The sequence below is a fragment of the Electrophorus electricus genome, chromosome 4, assembly GCF_013358815.1.
Source record: "Electrophorus electricus isolate fEleEle1 chromosome 4, fEleEle1.pri, whole genome shotgun sequence".
Classification (NCBI taxonomy): domain Eukaryota; kingdom Metazoa; phylum Chordata; class Actinopteri; order Gymnotiformes; family Gymnotidae; genus Electrophorus; species Electrophorus electricus.
The window spans coordinates 16,692,662-16,717,835 of NC_049538.1; the positions used below are offsets into that span (position 1 = coordinate 16,692,662).

Consider the following 25,174-nt stretch of genomic DNA (forward strand, 5'->3'; position numbering starts at 1 on the left):
GAGAATGGGTTAAATGAGAGTGTCCTTGGCGAGGGCATCATGCAGCCATCTCTTTTACTCTCTCTCTCTCTCCCTCTCTCTCTCCCCCCCCCCCCTTTCTATTTCAGTTTCTTTGTGTGTGTGTGTGTGTGTGTGTGTGTGTGTGTGTGTGTGTGTGTGTGTGTGTGTGTGTGTGTGAGTTTGGGTACAATTGTATCTCAAACACAGCCTTCTCAAAATTTTGTCTGTGGCACACTGACCTTGCAAGTCAGCATCACCTAGTAAGAAAATGTGTTTTCTTAATATTATGTCAGTGATTAAATAATGTTTTTTTTCTAAGCATCTGTGTGAGAGAGGGGGAATAATCAAACACGGAATGAAAAGGGAAGGAAAGGAGAGATCAGGAGTAGAGAAGTCAAAAAGGGCAGTTTTAAGACATGGCCGAGTTGCTGGGTCAGAGCACACATACATTTCATCACTTCTGACTGACACAAACAGAACCATGCAAATATAGATAAACAAATACAGTCTTCCATTTTTATTCTGAGTGAACATCTAAAGTGTAAAATGCCTTTATCTTGGAGTGTGTGTGTGTGTGTGTGTGTGTGTGTGTATGAAACTGGCTCCCCAAAACAATTTTTTTTTCCCCATTTAACCATGATGGCCACAAATAAATGGATAAAAGACACCACCGCTCCCCAAACCTTTACTCAGTAGAATTCAGAGGTGAATGCACCACTGGAAGAAGCTAAGTCTGAAGTTTCCCTAAAATTTGAGATCCTTGACTCTCTTCAGTTTATTCCTGAGTACAAAAGTGAACCACACAAATGTAACAATCTGAGCACGAACAGAGACGGAGTTGCGCACAGTATGGTGAATGCAGTTTTTTAGAGAACACGGTTATTCCACAGTCATATTCCACAGTACAAGCCAAGGTTGTATATCCAGAAAAACAGTCCACGAAGCAACCAAAACAGACAGGGAACAGGCAGAGAGGGTAATCCAATGAAACTTTCAGCAATCCAATAAAAAAGGACACTAAATCAAATGGCTCAGAAACGTAAAACAAACTGACAAGACTTAGCATAGGCACAGACAGGCATAGGCACAGGAACAGATACAGTCAAGGGCACAGGGATAGAAACAGAGGCAGACAATGGGACTGACACAGGTATAACCACAGGAACCGGTATATGGACAAACACAGACATGAACATTGTGACAGGAACAGGCGACGGGAGGAACATTGGAGCAGTCTTAGGTGCAGGCACAGCAGCCTCAGAGGGTACAGGAGTCACTAGGTGGCTGCATGGCATGGCTGCAGGACTCCTGAGCGTCACAGGAGGCCCATGCAAAGCAGCCATTAGGGGCACAGGAGAGCCTCAGGTTGCGGACACTAGGACTGGCCTGGCACGAGATGTGAGGACAGGCCTGGTACGAGACACGCAAAGATATTCAGCAGGGCCCACCTAATTACATACACTCATCTTCCAGACAGGAGACACTTGGAAAAGGTAGAGATGGCAATACTACTGATGATAAATGAGCTTCTTCAAAAGAAATTACCACTTTTTCGCATATTTAAAATGCTTGTTTTTTTTTTTTTCTATTTTGTGAGGTGGGAGCAGGTGTGTGTGTGTGTGTGTGTGTGTGTGTGTATAGAAGTGACAGAAAATGAGTGCTGGACTAGCTATTCAAATTAAGTCATGTAACTATTCAAATTAAGTCATGCTTTTAATTTTTAACCTTGAAAGTCTGTCAAGGCCAAAAAAGGCCACCTTCTCCCTGCTTTTATGTACTTTCAAGGCTAAAAAATTTGATTTTACCTGTCTGGCTAATCATCCATCAAGAAGCTAAGCATCCGATCACCTGTTCATCTTAGTCTCACACATTTTATTACACAGCTAACTAGACCAAATCTAAGGGATACCATTAAGTCTTCCCTGATGGATTTAAATTTATTTAATACAAGTGATAAAAATGTTGTTTCAGGTGTTACCTTGGTTTTACTGATCATTGCCCTGTTGTATGCATTATAAAGGCTTGTGTAATAAAAAGTCAAGATGTTGGATGGTGGTTTGAAGAAACTATTCAAAATATAATGTCTTTTTGTATGGTCTAATGCTCAGTGACATTCACAATACATCCAAAATGCTAGATGATGACCTGGGACTAAATTATTCTAGAGAATAATTTATTTGAGTGGCCAATAAGCATGTACTTCACAAAAATTCAGAATTCTGTATATCTTTGTTTATACGGAATTATATAGATCTAGTCCCCAGCTCTTTTTAGAAATTTATTCCTTGTTATTTTAGGCAGCTGATAAATAACTTCACCTCCTCTATTTTTGAATGCATCTCCTCTATTATTACAAATTCGTCCTCAATTTTTGGAAAGCCATTTGTTCAAAACAACAAATTCACTATCTCTACCTATATGTCATTAATTATATATAGTAAATCCAATTTTGGATCAAAAATAGCTTTGACAGGCCTTTTTTTTTTTTTTTTTTTACAACTGCTGGTTTGAAAACTGACACAGAACAAGTCTCCTATCAGTTACAACTCCTGATGGTCACTTTACACTTTATCCTCTCTCTTTACCAAGTAGCGAACACTCTTAATGCTGTTAACCCAAAAACACTGCAAGAGAGGATGTACTGGATCCCTTTTTTCTGCATCTTGTGACCCCGGTCATTCTAGAATATCATGTACATCGTTAATGTTTCTATGTTACCTGGCAGATATCCCAGTATCTGGAAAACAGGAAAACAGGACAGGTAATTCTACTTCACAAAGGAGTTCAGGCATCAGATTCTAATAGATATATACTCAGGATTGAGTGGCCCTGTGACAACTTAAATGTGATGGTGTATCAGTAACAAAGGGTGTACCTCAAGGTTGATCCTATGGCTAGTTTTATTTAATATGTCAATGATATAGTTGTTTCTTTGTGCAGAAGATACTACCATGTATTTCTGTGCCGGTAGCAATGGAGAAATTACAGTACCCTTGATGATTTGCAAGCTGCCTTTTATAATTATCAACTAGTTTTAAATGCAGAAAAATTCATTTTAACACCTTGACACCTTATTCATTTTAACACCTTGAATATCATTATTCTGAAGGGATCCAGCACTGCGTCACTGAATATAAGTACAATGCCATGTAGCTGGATGACAAATGCACCTTTAAATTTAATTTCATCTTGTAAGTAATCTGAGGCAAAACCTGGGTTCCTGTATGGAAAAAAGTTCAGTTTGTTTTCAAGCATTACCAAAGCTGTCATGACCTCACTTGCAAGCAATGGGGCAGGCTGTTTATTAATTATACATTTTTCATGTGTTGTTAATAAAAGGGAACAGCATGTTAACCTTTGTCGGCCAAAGGAGGATGGGCGCACTCTTTGAGTCTTGGTTCCTCTCAAGGTTTCTTCCTCATGCACTAGGGAGTGTTTCCTTGCTATTATCACGCTTGGCTTGCTCACTGGGGGCTTGGACTTATACACTTGTAAAGCTGCTTTGTGACAAAAGTACTATATAAATTAATTTGATTTGATGTTAGCTATTATCTCAGAGTGGGGGTGCTTGTATTCAGAAGCTTTGATAAATTATAAGCATCAGGAGAGGACTACAACGCTGCTCCCATAGCAAAGAGTTTGTTTGTTATATTTGACTTGGCAAATTATAATGACATACCATTGCATTTCATTTTTTTCAGAGAGACTTGACTTATTGTGTCACCCAAGTACTCCCATGTCTGGGGTACATGATGATGTTGGTATTTTACCCTGATACATGTTATCCTGATATGTCCTATAAAGACTTCTAATTTGACTCATAACTAATTGCTGTTGTGAGAATAGAAGTGTTTTCACTATCCAATATTTTTTTGTAATGAGCTCACATGAGTTTATAAATAATTACCTGTGTTAGCTAGTTATCTTCTATAGCTGTAAGATAGTTGACAAGCAGTTGACCAGCATTACATATATATTTACCTGAAGAGACACACACACACACACATATATATATATATATATATATATATATATATATATATATATATATATATATATATATATATATATACATATGCTTATCTACCCATTATTCAATAAGTACCTTCTCTGGCTTTACTGTTTTAGCAGCTTTTCATAAATAAATAAAATAAAATAAAAATAAAATAAAATAAAATAAAAATAAATAAAACTCATGAAACAGGCCAGTAAAGGCTGGCATGACTTACACAAGATACAAGACACTCCAGTAGAGTTAGTCAGCTGACTTCATAGAACAATGTTGTTAGTATAGTCTAAGTAGGTGTATGTGGGTGCATACAATATCGTGTGGTATAGAGTAAGGGTGTGTGTCTGTATGCACCAAAGAGAGCCTGTCAGCTCCTATTGATTAAATAGCCCATTTACCAAATAGAAAGACATTTTTTTAAGTCTGGGAAGACTTAGTCTCTCTTACTCTCTTTCTTAGATTCTCACATTAGCATTTTTGACTCAGATGCCTCATTGTGTGTTTGTATGTGTGTGTGTGTGTGTGTGTGTGTGTGTGTCTGTGTGTCTGTGTGTGTGTATGCTCGTGCACATAGCCAATTTATGCCATGCAAGTCATCAAAAGTGTGATTAACACACTGAAAAACCAAATGAATTCAGTGAAATGAGTGGGGGAGTGTGAAATGGTGAAAAGAAAGAGGAAAAGGAGAGAGTGAGAAGAAGAAAAAGTGAGAGAAAAAGTGAAAGATGCTAAGTATAGCAAAAAAAGCTAGCAGGTTTTGGGGTGTTTAACTGCTCTGAAAGCAGATTTAAGATGTCTACAGAGACCTGTTACACCACAAACAACAGCACTTACAAGATGAACAGACTGGACATGGATAACAACAGGAAAGGCACTGGGTGTTTTTTCCTGCAAACATGGACAGTTCTGAAATGAAAACGCAAGAATGGCTCCATCTACCTCACTTTGCTAATTAGTTCAGACTTCCTGAGCATGAATGAGCATATCTCTTAATCCCTCTTAATTTCCATTTATATACAGAATAAATCAGTTATTCTGTCTGTTAGTAAAATAAAAGAATGTCTGCATAAAATGTGTAAGAATATCTCTTTGGTTTTCAGTAGAAAAGATATTTACATTTTGTGTGTGTGTGTGTGTGTGTGTGTGTGTGTGTGTGTGTGTGTGTGTGTGTTCATCTCTCGCACCTAACGCCTTTTTTGTCAAGACTCTTATTTCCTTCTATTTGGTAAATGGTGTTTTAAATTTGCTCCAAAGTCCCACTCTCTGAGATAACTACAGGGAATGCTAAAAGGCATAGTGGACAACCTTTAATTTCCTGTTCCTGTTGCAAACTGCTACAGAAGATTCACTAATCATAAGACTTAATTCTACACCTGTATTGATAAATGCCTGCATACATATGTATGTTGCAGTTATACAGTCATCTGAAGACATGTTAGAAACCCATAAAATACATCTAGATTTTATACAGTTTTACAATAAAAAATGTAAAGTCTTGTGTGTGTGTGTGTGTTTTGGTGAAAAGTTGATGCTGTATCCTATGCTGTATACTACCCCTTCAATGGAGCCTTTTTGACTTGCATAAAGCTTTCATGATGATAATGATTTTACACTCACTAAAACACAATTAACACCTGCATCTGTTGACTTACAGACTGGGTAAAACAAAGCTTAAACTGTGTGAGATCACTTGGACACTGAAAAAACAGCTATGGTCAAAAGAAGCTTGGAAGAATGAGATTTTTTCTTTAACCAAATGAATGCTTACTGTACTGATAAATAGCGTTAAACGATTATTTTTAGTGCCTATGACTTTTGCACAGTACTGTACATTTATACCCAAAATATAAATATACTGGACTAAACAGATTCCCATCATACTACACAGTAAGACACATACCTTCCTCCACTGTGCTGCACAATAGTGTTATCCCTATTGTCATAAAAGCCCCACTTTTCTGTGTGCAGATCTGTTTTGTGAGTCTGGATACACATGCAGGTGATCAGCATGATAACAGCTGCCACAAGGTGGGTGGAGCTTTGCTTCAGTAAACAGAGTTTGGGTTGCTATGGGTACAGGATAATTTGCTCGTAGATTAGTTGGGGTAAATTAGCCATTTTTGTTTTTCTTTGTGTCTTCTGTAATAAAATGTCATATTTAAGATTTAATTTTTGTGCATTTTAGATTGACATTTTTATGCAATATTGGCCAAAAACAGAAGTGGATTAACCCAATGAACTTAACATCATCTTTAGAACCCTTAACATCATCTTTTCCTCTCATTCTCTCTCTCAAACTCAATCTCTCTTCCATTTGATTTCTTTGTCTATCTCTCTGAATTAAATTAAATTTAAACTCTAAATATAAAAACTATTATGCAAACAAGAAGTACTATGATTTTCTTCCATAGAAGCTGGCATCAGTTTCCCCACATTTGCCACGGTTGGTGGAGTGTCTTGGCATGCAGCCACTCAAGGAGCAAGAGATTCTGCTGCTCACTGGCCTGGATTCACCTGACACCTGCCAACATGACCCTGTCCACACACAGGTGAATTCCATCTCCCTACTAACCTAGCCACACCATGCATGTGCACTTTAACAGGAAACATTGTGCTTAACTTATACACAGACAAATACCAAGTTGCAGTTTATCACAGGTGTCTAATATGTGTGTGTGTGTGTTTGGGTGTGTGTGTGTGTGTGTGTGTGTGTGTGTGTGTGTGTGTGTGTGTGTGTGTGTGTGTGTGTGTGTGTGTGTGTGACAGAGCCAGAGAGCAGCTGATGTATGTTTAGTGCAGACTGCCAGCGGATATCATGCAACTCAGCCAAACATCATCCTTCAGATCAACAAATTCCTGATTGGACTGAAGTCCGGCCAAGATAGACAGCATCACAGTCCACTGGGTGGGCAGTGTGTTGCTGATGATGACACCAATCGCTCTGTGTCATCCATAGAGGAGGATTTCCTGACTGCCTCTGAGCATCTGGGGGATGACAGTGAGGACGACCCATTCCGAAATGGTGAATATCAGGTCCTTCCATGCATCTCCACTATCCATTCTTCTATAGATTTGTCCATCCACCCGATTGTCGCTTAGGTTTGAATAGGAAGGTCAGATTCTTGAAATGCCTCATAATCATTATATGGATTTACATAAGGCAGCAGTTCAGTGGCACTCACTGATATGTGCACAGCCACCACTATTGAGCTAGGTTTGATAAGAGATGACCCATATGCCAGAATCTATATTTTTGTGTTTAGGAATAAAATTATAAACAAGCCTGCTATTTATGTAAATCGTCTGTACCAAAGAACCATGAAAGGTCATGATGTTTCAAATAAGCAAGCAGGTATATCTGTGTATATATAGATGCTGTAGAAATATGTGAGAGATTGAGTGAGAGAGAGAGAGAGAAGGGTATGCCTGAACATTTATTAGATCTGTGTAACAGTGAGCGGTAAGGAGGCAGACGCATGTGCATAGAAGAGCAAGATTTATTAGGGGCAAATCCAAAGTCGTAGTCATCAGAGTAGTCCAGCATAGAGAGTCCAAGAATACATGATCACAAACAAAAGCACATGAAGGCAAACACAGGAAACAGGCTATAACAGAGGCTAGGGAAAACACATAGAGGTAGGGAAAAAATGGCTAGAATTACAAATGGGCTTTGATTTATACTTATATCCATACAAGGAACCTACTTACATACATACATTCAATGAACAGCAAAGACACAGGGAACAAGACAGGGTTTAAATACAGTTTCTTAACAAGACTAGAAATGGGAAATAGGTGTGGAAAATCAAACAAGGGGTGAATAAAATGAAACTGGAATATGGAAGCAAGGAGGGACCAACTGTGACAATCTGCATGTGACTCAGATTTCTAAAATCTGTTACTGACATTATATTTCTACCATGCTCCTGGCAATGTCTCATTGTCCAAACACAGCTTTTTGCTGTTTAAGTTAAGGGTTTCATTTAATTATTTATGAACACATGAAACAAGACTAAAGTTTTTAAATGTCTTTCGCACTTTGTCATTTTGCTGAAATTTCATTATGGTTACAACAATAATAATGTTCTGGAGATCAAAAGGGAATATTGGTGGAGGTGTAATAATTTAAAAATGCAGTATGGAGTGCAGTCTTAAAGGATTTGTTGCGAAAAAAGATCATCCATGGTTTTCCATTCACTGCGTGGTCTGTGAATGTAAGGAGGGTATGCTTTTTCTTCGCATATTATAATACTTTAACTCTAAACCCTATATGTGCACATTGTCAGATTATCCATGCAAATTGAGGTAAAGAACTCACATAGGATTACCCAAGTGAAGAAAATAAATTCAGCAGCAGCAACATGCAGTTGAGTTTCACAAGTCATACTGAGTATATCTGTATAAAACCCAATGAAAGATTGTACTTACTCAGAAAATTTAAAAGAGTTTGGGGTCAGCATGAATAACTGTCTGGTAGAAAGTGTTCTTGTTTTTAAAGCAATTCTGTGTATGTTTGGTGGATTGATGACCTCTCTGATAGAAATATATAATTGCATGAAACATGCAGAAGAAGAAACATTTTGTAGTATGGGTGGTGCTGTGTTCCATTTCCACAAGCAGAGTGATTTGATGATTGTTAGAGCATTCATGTTGAAGGCATATTCTAAAAGAACTTGATCAGAACTCAGTAGTGGAAGTGCCCTTTGAGAACATATTTTGTCTACTGTTGTAATCATATCCTTATCAGTATAATGTTGAATTTGCATTTGAGACCTTTCAGATGCAGATACATATGAGAATAAAAGCTTCACCAATTACTAGGTTACACTTTAGCTATAAGATTGGCTGGCGGCAGTGTATCTTTGTATCTAGTTTGCTATCATCAATATTGTGAGGAGTTTAGCTAGGAGATGGTAACTCCTGTTCTATAGAAATAATAATAACAATAAATTAGACTTAATAAATTGGAAAGCTACACCAACACAATATGTATTTTGTGTGCTTTAAAACTAGTTTTTTGGCTGTTTTCTTTTTTGTGCTCTTGCTTTGCTTTTATATCTTGCTTTTTATTTGTCTGCTCTCTGTTGCTCATGTTGTTGTTATCCATTAAATCCACTAAAGCATTCATCCTCATCAGCCTACCTATAATCACTAAATTAGGTTAATTTAGCAAGCTAACCATCATTAACTCATTAATTCTCCAGATATTTTAATTCAGGCCCAAGACATAAATTTGCCAATAAAAAGAAAATGTAGCTAGCTATTTTTTATGACATTAATGCATATTGCATATAGCATTGTTTACACAATATCAGATGGATGGTAGTACTGGAAAATATCTGAGAATAATGGCTATCCTGGTCTGTCCAACAACAAAGGACAAAATAAGCAAGACAGCATTAGTCAAGGTTGTAGCCATGAACAGAACATTGGAGGCAACAAAATCTACCCGGGGGACAAGGAATTCACTAACTCATGAGATCAAATTATTATTATTATTGTAAGGGACTAATAAAGTATAACCATAATAATATAAACCTAGAAATCTATGCATTGTTAAATGAAAACAAGTCCAGTTATTGTTTAGGAAATTGATGTTTTTATTTACTTATAAGTACACTTGGGTGGGCATCAGGGACATCTGCTCTGCTCTTCTCTCATTTTCACTTTTCAACTTATCTTTTCCTCTCCATCCCTCGCTCCTCTTCTCCTCCTCTGGACCTATATTCTAATCTCCTTTCAAATCATATTTTGTCTTTCTTCTCTCCTGTCATCTCCTCTCCATTACTCAGCTCTCCTCTTCAGGTCTCCCCTCTTCTCTGTTCATATTAGCTGAATATGCCCGAGACCATTGTTGTTCACTGCAAGAATGTAACTAAGCTAATTAACTTTCCAGTAGTAGCTAATTAACTTTGTCAGTAGTAATGGTTGATTGATTTAGCATTTGCAAATTGGCACATTCTCACCAAAAAATGTCTGTTTCCACTTCGTAAAATTACTGACACTTTTTAGTAAAATATTTATTTCTACTATAGTTTCAGCACAAAATTATGTATTGACGTTAAGGTTACCTTTTCCTGCAAATCAGGCATTAGCTAGTCAGCAGTGGTAGGTGTTACAATAATAAGTGTCTCATCAACAACAGATGGGAACACTGACAGATTGTAATATTGTGAGTGAATGTGGAATATTTGTATTTTTTACCTTGATATATTGCACATTTTGAGCGTATCTGAATATTGGAGAGGACGTGTATTGTGACTTCGGCCTTGCTGTTAGTGAATTAATCAGCTAATATTAGCAAATTAGCCTGCTTACATTAGCTTTACAGCTAAAAGTAATTCAAATTATAAGGGTACATTGGATTACATTACAAGGGTAACATTAAATCCCAAAACAATAATAATCAGACTGGCTATTTTCGGTAGCTAGTTAGCCAACCACCTACATAATTTATCTATTCAGCACTAAAAAAAGCCAACTCGGAATCATTCCTGAATACCTTGAGGTCACAGAGGTGTTGACAACTCTGAAAACCAAGCCAATGTTTATTATAGTCTTAACTCAAGCTCTATCACATTTGCTTTTATCTTGCCAGCTTCCTAAGTTCCAAATGAGGTTAAATATCTATCCAGTTTCCTCACATATATATCCAGTTTCCTTGCCTTTATGTATGAAACCTTCTCTAATGTAACTGCTCTTGTCATTTCCACCATCCTGTCATAAACTGATGGAATCTCACATTTCTTATCAAATACCTTAACCCAAAATCTTTGAACTTTTCTGCAAGACCATAACATATGTATTAAATAACCCTCCTCCAATTTACATCTCAAACATTTTGATGTATCTATTTGGATGGCGAACAATAAACTCGATGTAGAATCTTGAATTGAAAAACATAGCTTAGCATCTCTTGACAGTATTTTAATATTCCCATAAAAATCCCATAAATCTTCTTCCCATGTCTTTTTAAGTGTCAATAGCTGCATTCCCCAAATTCTGACTCCTTATGAAATAATATGAAAATACTTAATGATTTTTACCATAATATCTTATTGCGCTACACAACTTTGGTTCTTTAGAATCCCCTCCAGTGGATCCAAAGATTTTCCAAAGCATCTATCGGAGTTGTACATATCTAAGATAATGAGATCTAGGAGTCTCAAATTGTTGAACTAATTCCTCAAAAGATTTTAACATACCATCTCTGTTTAAATCTCCTATATATAATATCGTATATACCTTGATCCAACCAGTCCTTCAAGCAAAGAGGGGATTTACCTATACATAATTTTGGAATTAAGAAGATACTTGATAATAAATTGAAATAAGGGTCAAAATTAAGCATACTTGCCATTTTGTTAGATGGTCCTTGCACAGGTATCACTGGGTCAAAGGTGTACTTCTCAATACAATACCATGGAACAGCCATTTTCGGGGGAGGGAGTAACCATGGAGACAAATGTCTAAAAGCATAATAATTAAACAACATCTTAGGGAGGTTCCAGACTTCCTCTATGAACAGGTCTTTGTATCTTACTTAAATGTATTCAAAGTCTTTTACCATTCCAAATGACTTTATTATATATATTATTATCAAACTAGTTAAAGTATGAAACATTAATTTCTCCTGGGAGAGTCTGAATAAGATCATTTAATTTAGGGATACAGTTCATTTTTATAATATTTACTTTCCCCACCTCTGATAACTAAATAATCCCACTCATCTATTGAGATCACGTGCTATTTTATGTAATATAGGTTTAAAATGAACTATAACAAGTCTTTCAGCTTCAGTGGAAATAAAATGCCTAGATATCTAATTCCTTTGAAATGCCCCACTGTAGGGCAATATGCTGTTAAAAAGAAAGCTTCTTATTTAGACCAGTTCACACTATAACCAGAAAACTTTGAAAAGATATTAATTTAATCCAAATTATAAACCCTTTACATCTCCAGAACTCTAAACAATTAATTCCATTCAACCATATCAAAACACCTTTTCAGCATCTAGTGAAATAACAGTGTCAGGGAATAGAGCCTCCTCTACTGACCGCATAATGTTAATAAATAGTCTTATATTATCTGCAGAGTTTCACTCTTTAATAAAACCCATCTGGTCTTTATGTATTAGTGATATAATTACTTTATTCAACCTTTTTGCTTACAGCTTCAAAATTATTTTAACTTCTCTTTGAATTCATTATTATTGGATGATAACTCCTACAATCACAAGGGTCTTTATCCTGCTTGGGAACAAGACTAATCAATGCCTGTCTTAGCATTGGTGGTAATGCTCCTATTTCTAGTGTCTCTTCATACATCGCTAACAGGGGCGCAGCTAACTCTAAAACAAAAACACTGGTGTTGAGGATCATGTGAATTGTCGATGATTTGCTATGTGTTTCTCTGAGTTGTTATCAGAATGTTGAACTTGGAGTTGTAGTGATCCATGGAAATGGGTGGCATTTAAAAGTTTTATTAATATTTTTAATTAATACTTCCCCCTTTGCATCTTTAACTGCCAGAATAGAAGCTTTCTATTTAACATCATACCAATACCAATAATTTCCCTGATTTATCTCCTGACTAAACAAGTTAAATTAAATCTCCTGAGATAATATAATATTAGGTTGATATTTTTATTGAATCAACTCTCTTAGACCTTCTTTACATTCTTTTGTTCAATGCAAATTCAGCATTCTTAATTCTATTTTCAGTGTCAGCTTCTCTCATGTTTTAGCCCTTTTGCAAAATGAAGTATGCTGAATAATACAATCCCTAATCACTGCTTTAAGGGCCTCCCATGCCAAACCCCTGGTTGATGCAGAGGGCCAATTAATACCCAAGTAACTTTTTAGCTCTGACCATAACCATTCTGTCTTAGCTGGGTCCTGTAACACAGTGTAGTTAAAACAAAGTCTACCTAAGCGTTGTCACCCCCCCCCCGGATCTAGAAACCCTGTATCCACTATGATCCAATAATGAATCCATCAAGAAATTAAAATCCCCCACCTAATATAATTATTTATTTTAATTACCATTCAAGACCCACAAAAAAGCCTGGTTATCCCTGTTACATGCCTATATATTGGCCAAAATAAATATCTGTCCTTGTATATCCTTACTAATTTGCCTTATAATATATAACACACAAATCCCTACCCCTACTCAGGTCCACTCCATAGGACACCAACAATCCATAATGTGCGCACAGGATTCTATACCTTCAGTTCTTTTACCGTACAAGTTAAATTCACTTTATAATGTCAATAAAAGCCTTAGCACCAAGGGTATCAAAAGTCTTAACTCCATCTTCAGCAACAATTCTTAAATTAGCCAGACATAGAAGCCTAAATCCCACCTTTTTCATACAGTCTTACAATCTTTATTGCCCTTCATCTGTATTGTCTTGAAATAATCTGTAAACAGCATTATATTATTATTTCTCCAATTCAGCTTGCCTTTATTTTATTTTTTATTTTTTTTGCCTTTATATTTTCATCACCAAGTCTCTATCCAATGGTCTCAAAAATCTTGCTAGTATGGGTCTATGTCTATCTCCAAGCTGCCAGCTTGCAACTTGATAGGCATATTCAATTTCAAATTTTCCTTCCATACCAAGCAGCTCTGGAACAAAATCCACCGTGAATCAATATCTCCTCCTCTTTGCCCTTGGGGATTCCAATGAAGTTTACATTATCATCTCAACCAATTCTCCATTTCCTCCAATTTTTCTCAAAGATGGTCAGTGTCCATTTTTCTAGCTGGAGGGTTTACCTGCCATTCTCTCCCAGCCATTCCCTCTCAGCCTATTCCACTCATTTATCCATCTCATTAAACCTTGCAATTAAAGTAGAAAAGCTTACACTGCAACTGTGTGGCATATTCTGCCAAACCCTCCAAATCAGTAGAAATCTTCATCACAGTTGCGCTTTACTTACAACACAAATCCCAGTCCCACCAGCAGTCCCATCAGGAGTCATACTGCCATCTTGCTCTTGCATTATCTCCATTTCATATGAGCATAGGTGTCATTTTATATCTAAACAAGTCAATGTTTTTGAAATGTTTGACACCATTTAACCCTCTGTTTACTTATCCTTCCAGCTACTCTCAATATACCTAGTTACATAAGATTAAAGCAACATAAAGTAGAAGAGCAACCCCAAGCTCACCTCACCACTACCTACTCTCACACTGCGTCATGTAAGTGCTAACTAGAATTGTTAAAACAGGTTGAAAAATGTGTAAGTAGCCAAGTTAGTTGTGTGACCTGTATGACAAACCTGTGTCAAACCTTGCTCAGTTTTACTAAACTGAGCAAGTAACTGTGTAAACTCTGGATGTTTTTCTGGATTTATTGTACTTTAATAATTATATAAAGTGAAACCAGACCATATTCAACTTTATTGAATAGTACAGATTCTATTCTATTCTATAATAATGATTTTAACAATTAGATTGAATAGTTGTGTTGTTTTTAAGACAGTGCTCCAAACTCTGAGATCATACACTTACACAGAACAGAGATCAGTCCATAAGATGATACTGGCCTTATGTTTTATATAAAAGCAATGACACACACTCAGTTCTGCTGCCAGAAGGCAAGGCTAATCTATAATTAATCTCTCATATGGAATTAGAACTAACACTGTGTGAAGGTTACACTCTCCTCAAAGCCAATGTAATATTTATATTCAGATTGGCCCAGATAAAGATTTGCATTGGCGGAGCAGGGGAGACAGTGACTGTGGGTTATTGATAACTTATGCATGGTTCAGTCTCACTATCACCTCCCCCTGTGGATGCAGCATGGGAGGTGCTATGAGTCTGTAATAACAGGGAACATATTGCTGCTTTTCACCGCCTATCTTCTCTCACCTTTCCTTTCACATTTTTTTTCATTCTCTCATATGCACACACACTTTTACACATGCACTCTCTCTCTTTTTCACACAGGTACACACCCCCTTACAATTCAGTTTGATCTTGCTTGATTTAAATAAGCTTTATTACATGACATTTTATGAGCTGAGTGCTGTTACAGAGTATTTCTGATTTAAGACCCGGGTTCAAACATTTGAATATTAATCCCATTCCACACCCTCTCTCTCTAGATGCAGTTGATAGTGTTTCAGGAGAGACAGCACAGCATATTCAGAGTCACACAATGGTGGATAAAGAGGACAGTGAAGACTCAGAGACCCTCTGTGCCTCCTCCAAGTCCAACAAGCTCTCTGGGGTCTCCTCTGCTCCTACCAGAGACAGCAGCACTGTAATTCCTAAATATAACAGCCAATGCATCAGTGAGTCAGCTGGACATTATGCCACCAACCTCACTGAGTCTGTTCTGCAGGACGCCTTTATTTGCCTGTATCAGGACGAAATGTCCTTCACTCCCAAGGCAGCGGTGAGTATCTCTGGCTCTCCGCAGAAGACAGTTGTCATGAGCCAGTCCATGGATGAGCCCCCAAGGGTGAGAACACACTCTTTTGAACTTCCCAGAATCGTGATTGTTCAGAGTCCCGATAACTGTGAGGCAGGGGAGTGGACACACCCGCACAGGGCAGCCGAGTACCATGGAGTCCATGGTCACAGAATGCATGATCACAGAGTCCATGGTCACAGTTTCAAACCTGGAACTCCACCGCACACACATCACAGATCTCCCATCAGAAATACGTCTAAGCCTGTGGAGTTAGCATTAGCATGTGCTGCTAGCGTCATTGGCACAATCAGCACCCCACACGTCATTGAGAGACTTACACTAGAAACAGGAGATGGAGATGATGTGGATGGTGAGGATGAAGGAGAGGGCAATGAGACTGAACGAGGAGAGGGCAATGAGACTGAACAAAGAGATTACTCATTCTCCTCTGCTGTGTGTGGCATATCTCAGATGGCAGGAGCATTAGCAATTGTAGATTCTGCTGATGCTGAAGACTCGGGTGAGATGTTCTCTGCATCTTTGGGACTCCTCTCAGTTGCCCAGGCATCCACAGCTGTTCCACTGCACTGCAGTGTGGCAGAAGGCATCAGCATGGATACATTTAGAGCCAACGTGGCAGAAGTTCTTCTCAGAGAGGCTTCTGCAGTTCTAATCCACAAGCAGAGCTACACCAGCATAGCAAATTTTCTAGAAACCACAAACAACAAGATTATGAGTGGAATCACACGTCCAAAGAGGTCATACAAGGAGCATCTCGAGGTGGATGATTTTATATGGGATGTGGCCGAGAGTGTGGTGAAACACACCTTGGAGAAGGCTGTAAAAAGAAAAGAGCTTGAAGGGAAAGATACCTCCAGCATACAAGGCTTGCTCATGGAGAGTGTGGGCAGTTTGCTTTTTGATGTCCTTTGTGTCACATCAAGGAAAATCAATGACATTTCAAAATGTTATCCAGGGTCATCTGACAGGACAGAAGGCAAAGTTAGCTCCACAGTGTATGAGGCTGGCACAAAGCCTGACAGAGAAGGATTAAGACAATTACAGCATTCCATTGTGTCCAGCCACACTGATGACTCCAGCAACAAGCAGAGTAGTACAGAGAAGTTCTCCTCTCATATGTGTATGAAAGAGAACGAAGCTAGGAAAATGCAGGATGAGAGAGAAGGTGAATGTATTGGGAAGGAGTCGTGCAGGCCCACTCATAGTAGAACAAACATCGCCACTGACAAGGAAATATCTGACATGCAGGGGCCACTGGGTAAGTGTGAGTGGACATGGGACTGGGCTGAGAACTCACCCCTGCACAATGCTAGAGGGAGAACTGGGCACGAGGCTGAAGCCAGGCATCAGGCCTCCTCCTCCAGCACTGGAGCACTCACTGTACCTAAGTCAGATCAGTTTGACTGTAAGACACCAGTCACATGCTTTGCAGAGGACTTGGCAACAACTGTGGTCTCCATGGCGACAGAGCTGGCAGCAATATGTCTGGAAAATTCAAGCGGCAAGCAGCCCTGGTTTTGTGCCTTGAAGAGGGGATCAGAGGTGCCCGAGGGCCTCCTGCTGCCCTGCCGCACCGCTGTAGCTCTCCACAGAAAAGAAACTCAGAATGGTGGCGGAGTGGCCAAAAAGCATCGGCCACCTCGACTAAGCGAGATCAAGCGCAAAACAGAGGAGCAACCCGAGCTCATGGAGCGGCTTGTCAATCGTGTGGTTGAGGAAACAGTAAACCTAGATGAGCTGGCAACCTCTGACCCCTTCGCCCTCTTTGCCTCTGAGGTCACAGCCAGAATCATGAACTGTCCTGAACTGAATGTGGTGGACATGTCCAAACCGGGTCAGCCACCCCGCAACCGACTGCAGTGTGAGAGGTGGAGCAGTCGTGGCAAAGCTGCCAGCTATGAGAGCATCCCAGAGGAGGACCCAGATCTTTGTGGTGTGGCCAATACCCTGGGGCCAGGCAGCAGGCTGGGTCAGAACCTGAGTCGAGGCAGCTCCATCTCCAAGCAGTCCAGCTGTGAGAGCATCTCTGATGAGTTCTCGAGGTTCATGGTGAACCAGATGGAGACAGAGGGACGAGGGTTTGACTTGCTGCTGGACTACTATGCTGGGAAGAATGCCAGCAATATCTTGGCATCAGCTGTTCAACAAGCAGCCAGCAGAAAGAATGGTCACCTCAATGTCCGGACATCATCTTGCCTCTCCAAGCAATCCAGCACGGAAAGCATTACAGAGGAGTTTTACCGCTTCATGCTCAGAGACATGGACAAGGAGAACAAAAACTGTGGCATCATTAAGACCAAAGAGTGGAGTAACAGTCTTCTGCCTCCAATCCCCAGAACCCCCTTCTGCATCCGTCAGTCTTCTGTTCCAGATAGAAGGTCGTCCGACTCCAGACTGACTGTAAACTCGCCCATCAAGGCCAACTCATTTGACGGATTTGCCCGAAATAGTGACTCACTTAACATATACCCTTCCAACTGCGTGTCATCCACGGGACTCTGCAAGTCTGATTCTTGCCTATACAAGCGTGCCCACACAGACCACATCACAGACATGCTCATCCATGAGACTTGGGCCAGCTCTATTGAGTCTCTGATGCGTAAAAACAAGATCATAACAGAGCCCTCGGAGGACAGCATGGAGCTGGATTCCATTGACACCCAGCCCCATGTCCAGCTCTTCGCTAATCGACTGGCCTCTGAAATTGTAGAGAGTGGCAAGTCACTGTTGGGAGGTCACCAGGATGGAGGAGTGGGGAAACACCAGCAGCATTCTACAGTTGGAGAGAGGAGACAAGGTTTCAAGCAGTCTCGCCCAGGAAACAGTCATAGCCGGGTGATTGTGGAACTACAAGAAGGCAGTGAGGGTCCCCCAGGATCCATGTATAGGGGTCCAGCATGGAGAGGCCAAAGGGAGGTTCCTCTGATCCACATAGAGCCAGATCAAAGGGATGAGAGGTCTGAAGAATCGGCGAGAGAAGGCAATAGGGAGTCACACATTCAGGTCCAGCAACCTCAAAGAAATGGGTGGAGAGTGATGTCAAGGCAGACCAGGTAAAAAAAAAAAAACCAACAAACAAACATGCACACACATTTAGACACACCTCCTAGATTTTTTGAGGAAATTGTCAACCATTTCCTTTATTAAAAAAGTATTATTCCATTTGGCACATTGAAAACAGTTTGCGCAGTAAAAACATAAATTTTGATGTATAGCAATCTCTATAGTTCATAGAGCACACTTACATTAATGTGGTTAACATACTGCTGATTGTTTATTGTTTTACATGGTTGTACACTCACCAGCCACTTTATTAGGTACAACTAGCTAGGACTGGGTTTGACCCCTTTTGGCCATCAGAACTGCTGGAAACATTCCTCTGAGATTTTGGTCCATATTCTCAAGACAGCAACACACAGTTACTACAGATTTAATGCAAATCTCACATTACACCACATCCCAAAGGTGCTCTATTAGATCTGGTGACTGTGCAGGCCATCTGAGTTCAATGAACTGATTGTCCCGTTTAAGAAACCAGTTTGAGATGAATTGAGCTTTGTGACATAGGGTGTTATCCTACTAGACGTAGCCATCGGTAGATGGGTACACTGGTCATAAAGGGATGGACTTCAGCAGCAGAAATACTCAGGTAGGGTGTGGCATTTTAACAATACTCAGTTGGTATTAAGTGGTCCAAAGTGTGCCAAGAATATATTCCCCTCACTGTTATGCTGCCACCACCAGCCTGAACCACTGATACATGATGGATCCATGCTTTAATGTTGTTTATGCCAAATTCTGACCCTACTGTCTGAATGTTGCAGCAAAAATCAAGAGTCATCAGACCAGGCAGTGTTTTTCCAATCTTCTGCTGTCCAATTTTGAATTATAATTCACAGAAGCAGATGGGCTACAGAATTATAATTCTGTGCAAATTGTAGCCTCAGTTGTCTGTTCTTAGCTAACAGTAGTGGCACCCAGTGTGGTCTTCTGCTGCTGTAGCCCATCTGCTTAAAGCTTCGACATGCTGTGAGATCAGAGATACTCTTCTGCGTACCTCAGTTGTAACAAGTGGTTATTTGAGCTACTGCTGCCTTTCTATCACCTTGAACCACTCTGGCCATTTGCTTCTGACCTTTGGCATCACTAAGACATTTTTGCCCAGAGAACTGCTGCTCACTGGATATTTTCTCTTTTTTGGACCATTCTTTGTATACTATTGAGATGATTATGCATGAAAATCCCAGATGATCAGCAGTTTCTGAAATACTCAGACCAGCCTGTTTAGCTCCAGAAACCATGGCACCTTTAAAGTCACCTAAATCACCTTTCTTCCCCATTCTGATGCTCAGTTTGAACTTCACCAGAGCATCTTGACTATGTCTCCATGCCAAAATACATTGAGCTGCTGCCATGTGATTGGATAATAGATATTTTCATTAAGGAACAGTTGAACAAGTGCACCTAATAAAGTGGCCGGTGATTGTATACCAGTATTTCCAGGTGTCAAATTCTTGAGATACTATATTACAGTGCTGTATAGATAGTACCCACTAACACACAAAATCAAGTGCCAGTAGCAGAGATGGCAAATGACTATGTAGTTATGCCATGTACTCTCTCCCCCTCAGCAGTGACATGACCTCCACAGTGCCCACAGTGCCCTCTTCAGGTGTGGAAGGGGAGCATCGCTCTTTCAGCACTAGCAGTGAGGAGAGCAGCTCAGGCAGTTGGGCTCAGGTTGCCCCTGATGAAGACCCACAAGAGGAGACCACCAGTAGCTTTATTCAGCTAAGTGAGGGGTCAGTCCTCCCATCATGCCTAATCAACAGCATTTTTGAGGCTGCTCCATTTGACTCTCCATTAAAACTACATAAGTTAAATGCTGACCTTAGGTGGGGCTGTTCCATGATGCAGTAACAATCATAATTGAAGGTGCTTTTCTCACTATCAAGCTACTGTTGGATATTCAGATTGTCTTGGCATAGTCTAAATATTTTCTGAATATATTTAATATGAGGCTAAATGTAAATTATGAAAGTCCAGTGTGGTTGCCCACTGAGACTGCAGTGACTGTATGATCAAGGCAAGGAGCAGAGTTAAGACTAGGCTGTCCTCCTGTAGCCATCTCTCAGTCACTATTTCTTACAACACATCAAATATTCATCCAGCATTTTCTTTAACACACTAATTTTGCCTGAAGCACTAGCCAAATATGCAAATGTAGAAAAAAACTACAGCTAAAAGGAACTTAAATACAGAGATGCGACCCAGGTGTAAATTTTTGCAGGAAACACAGACACACTTCTGTTGTGTAGGGAGCACACAAGCATAGAACATCATACCAAATGAGATTAAATTATCTACCAGACACTAACACACCACTTTAGGCCATCTCTTGAACACACACACATGCACACAGCCTAGCCAGAGCTCAGTAAAGTTTAGATCTCTGAAGTAACAAAGATTCTATTAGAGTAGTTCAGCAAAGTCTTCTGATGAAGCTGAGTTGACAGCAGTGATGTTCTCTGGACTTCACACACCATCAGCCATCTGTGCAATACAGACAGGAAGTGCCTCAGACAGTCAGGCATCTGCCACTACTCATGTCCTGTTGGCTTTATAATGAGGAGAATTAGGGCCTGCTGCCCCACCCAAGCAGCCCACCACTACCTGGCACAGTTTACCATGTTTTCTGTCCCAACTCCTGCATCACTTGTCCAGCTGCATGCCTGTAGCACCTCCATGTGCCTCCTAACCTTCATTTCATCCCATTTCTAACCTTTTGCTGCCAAAGGTAAAGGTTTGCCTTCTAGTGTGTAATGAGTTGGGAGGAAATGTGCTTCCATTGCCAGGGAGCAGTTTGGCCAGCACAGCCTGTGGCAGTCTCCTCTCCTGCTGTCTCAGCATGTTAGTGCCCTCCCGTCGTTCTAGCATAAATCCCAAAATAGTGCTGCTACAGTGTGGATGTTTACCCCAAATTGGCAGAGCCAGACAACAACTGTGAAGTGTATTGTGTGTGTGTGTGTGTGTGCGTATGTATTACAGAAATGGGAACAGTAGTGCATCAAGTCTTGGTCTGGCAGACCTGGAGGGCTTTCCAGAAGGACCTGGTTCCACTGTGCTAATCAGGTAGACAAGCACATATGTTAACCACATTCCATCCAACCAGCAACATGCCTGCAGCTCTGGGGTTAATGGCAGTGTTGAGTATTTCATCTGAGCCCAATGTGCTGTCCAATTGTCCTTTTCCACTTTTGCTTTTAATGTGATGGGAGCCTGTGAGATGCTGCTCAGAGATATTACACTAGTTTAGATGGAGCTGACAGGGCTACTTGGTCAAAGGCAGATGAATGTAGTTGTTGCTTTTTTTAACCAATATTTATTGACACTGATGGTCATGGTCTCACTCACAAATATTTATTGTATGTTTCAAACTGCGCTTTCATTAGGTACTCCGAGGTCCATTGGGATAAAAGTAGTGTACGACATAGTGAAAGAAATGGTGCACAGATGTTTGTGTGTGTGTGTGTGTGTGTGTGCATGTGCGTGCAGCGAGGAGAGAGAGAGGAACAATCAGGAACAAGCGGATGGTGAGTGATGTCTTCTTTTTTAGTTTAATATACATTCTATCTCTCACACACTCACTCATACTCATACTGTTGAATAAGCAGTTTAAGAGCCATTTAGAATTTTCATTCTCAGTACAACTTTTGATCTCCATTACAAGCCCTCTATAGCAACTTGTCTTTATGCTATTACATAATCTCGCCACAGTTTTCAGCTGGTACCAATTCTCTCCCTTTCTCTTTCTTTCTGCTGTATAAGCCCCGGCATGGCTTCTTCTATCTCTTGGGCATTCATATTTTCTCTATCGAATTACCAGGCAATCTCAGTGTAGCAGCAGAGAGCTCACCTCTCCCCTCTCCATCCCCCTGAACACACTAAGAGCTTTCAGCCTTTGGCAAGCAGATTGAGAGAGAGCACATAAAAAAGAGTGTAAAAGAGAGAACGAGCAAGAGAAAGATAACGATAGAGAAAGAGTGATAGAGAGCGCTTTGAATTTGCCCACACAAACTCACACATCAGAAATGACTCATCCTGATGCAACAAAACAAAAGAGACTGTGTCTCACACAGAGAGCAGAGCAGAAGTACCCGCTACCCCCCACTAAGACGAAGAGGCAATAATGAAGATATGTTTTTCAATGAAGAATATTTAGAAATATTTTGAAAGAAATAAGAGAGAAATAAGCATGTGAGCTGAGTGTTACTTAAGGTCTAAAGGAAAGTGAGATGGAGGGTGACCAAGCAGCATTCATGTTGTGCAGTGCAGAAGTGATGAACTAAGCAAATGAGTTTAAAAGCAAAAGAGATGGGGTGAAGAAGTATGTCTGATAGCAAAACCAAAAACTGGGAGAGTGTGAAATACCAACCCAGCTTGGTACACACACACACACACACACACACACACACACACACTTGAATCCCTCCCCCCTTCGAAAACATGCAGGGTGCAAGGTTAAACCAGCAAAATGTACAGAGGAGAGTGTAATGTGTGAGGAAAGCCAGTGTGATACAGAGAGAAAGAAGAGAAATGTTGTAGAATCCAGTTTGTTAATTCGCTGTCTGTCTGTCTCTCTCTCTCTCTCTCTCTCTCTCTCTCTCTCTATGTACCTCAGAGATTACATCAGGCTTGTCCACAGCAGGTAGCAGCTGCCAGAGAGAACTCCTCGTGGTGAACTTTGACCTGGAAAAGGAGTGTGTTGATGAAGAGCTGAGAGCAGCCCTGCAGTGGATTGCAGCCTCAGAACTTGGCATTCCTGTCCTGTACTACAGAAAGCAGGAGCACACACTGGCAAATGTAAGGGCCTCATAACTCTTTTTTGGATAATGCATGAAATTGTAATGTCAAGCTAAGGTGATATGGCCAGACAATTATAGTTTAATTGCAGCTCATAATTAGCTAACAACCTTTCATGTATTTAGATATTTCTACAAATGTGATTTCCATTCATGCAGACACTGTACTTCAAGTGTGTGTTTGGTTCAGTTCCAGAGAGTGGTGCATCTGGCTGGTGAGAGGGCCTGGCATGTGGGAGATTTGTTCAGTCTTGTGGCTCAGTTCTATCAGCTTCACCACAATGGGCAGCAAGCAGGTGTGCCGACACCCAGCCTCTTTGACTGGCTCCTCAAGACTCAGCACTAAAGTGTACACACATTTGCACACACACAATGGCTATGGCCTGTCCAGAAGAGGTCCCCATATATAAAGTGTTGTTTGCTGTTCCCATGTTTATCAATTAATGCATCAACATATCCACTACCCACAGCATTAATTTCCTGCCTATGCACTGCACTTTGTTACACTGCTGAGAGCTCCGTCCCTGCCCCACCATCCCCTACCCTGCAATACATTTGTTTACTAAACACTGCTGAGATCTCTGCCCCTGCCTGACCCTGTAATGCAATTCATTACCCATCCCTGCTGCAGTCTCTGCTACATCCCTCAATACGCAATGCATTTCATTATAAAACACTGTGCATGCCAGTAGAAGCTTTACTGCTTCCTAGGCCCCCTCCATGGCGGACTGCTTTTCTCACTACTGCCCTTACCCTGGGGTCCCATCCCAGCCCAACCCAGTCCTGCCCTGCTCTACCTGCCAGGGTAAGGTTAACTCCTGTTTGGTTTGCCTAATCAAGAAATCTAAGGCTTTTATCTGAGTATTAAATCTGTGCATGTTAGATTAGGATTGAAGCTAAATTTTGGAATAGGGTAGAACTCCAGAGGTCATGCTTGTCACACTGGCACCATAAACCCATTCTACTACACTCATTGTCGATAAACCTGAATTATGGGATACAGGAATTCACATCCTGACCATTCTCAACAAATACATGCTCTCCACTTCACAGATGTGGTGTGATTGGAGGATTTTTTTCCCTTTAAGAAGCTGCATGTTCCTTTATCTTTATATGCACTGCCAATCAGCCCCGTTCTCAAGAAGAAATGAGCAATCAACTGCTCCAATAGCAGACATTGTTACAACCAACCACTTAGCCTTGACATTTTGTAGCCTAAAAATTTATATGGCACGATTAACAACTTAAAATGTACTGGGTGACTTTTTGTCAAAATAAGCAGATATGGAAGATTACATGGTGGTCGTTATTAAATGTAATGACTTATTGTTTATAATTAATACAACTCCCCAGTTTACACAGCACAGAGAAATATTTACTTTTCTTGCTTCTGCTAAAATTTACTTTTGCTTATACATTCACTTTTTTATTGTACCTTTGAACTTGAATTCTGTGGTAAAGTTTTCTGTGACTGAAAATAAAAGGCTTTATTTTGGCTAGATGTAAATAGATAATAGATTTTGAGCTACAGCACCTTTGTGCTGTGAGTGGGAAGCCCTGTTCTTAGTCTACCAGTTGCTGAGAGACACTGGGCAATCAATGATCTAGAACATGTCTGCAAAAGTATGTATGAAGTACATTTGGAGTATGGTTAGATTATGTCAAAAAGTACGATAACTACACTTTTTGTCATGTCAGTTTGTTAATGTGAAATCTGATGTGTAAAGCTTTTCTTTGCATCGTCATGTAATAACAGTAACATAAATGTTTTAATCATTATGAAAAGCACACAACCATCCAAACTGATTGTAACTGAATGTGTTTATCTTTTCAAAATCAATAATAAAA

At 40.0% G+C, this 25,174-nt stretch overlaps 1 protein-coding gene across 5 annotated transcripts in view; it reads left to right on the forward strand.

The window, feature by feature from the left end:
* sphkap (SPHK1 interactor, AKAP domain containing) overlaps window positions 1-25,171 on the forward strand; it is a 35,212-nt gene extending 10,041 nt beyond the window's left edge. For 2 of the 5 annotated variants that reach the window (XM_027014466.2, XM_027014470.2), the window contains 10 exons: window positions 5,978-6,037; window positions 6,421-6,558; window positions 6,776-7,031; window positions 14,123-14,221; window positions 15,133-18,517; window positions 20,096-20,266; window positions 21,513-21,596; window positions 22,020-22,057; window positions 23,146-23,327; window positions 23,517-25,170. In XM_027014466.2, coding sequence (XP_026870267.2) covers window positions 5,978-6,037; window positions 6,421-6,558; window positions 6,776-7,031; window positions 14,123-14,221; window positions 15,133-18,517; window positions 20,096-20,266; window positions 21,513-21,596; window positions 22,020-22,057; window positions 23,146-23,327; window positions 23,517-23,672 — 4,569 coding nt within the window. In that variant the 3' untranslated portion in view covers window positions 23,673-25,170. Of the gene's footprint in view, window positions 1-5,977; window positions 6,038-6,420; window positions 6,559-6,775; window positions 7,032-14,122; window positions 14,222-15,132; window positions 18,518-20,095; window positions 20,267-21,512; window positions 21,597-22,019; window positions 22,058-23,145; window positions 23,328-23,516 lie in introns of all 5 variants that reach the window. The other 3 variants (XM_027014468.2, XM_027014467.2, XM_027014469.2) reach the window with 3 other exon arrangements.
* Window positions 25,172-25,174: the final 3 nt, after the last annotated feature.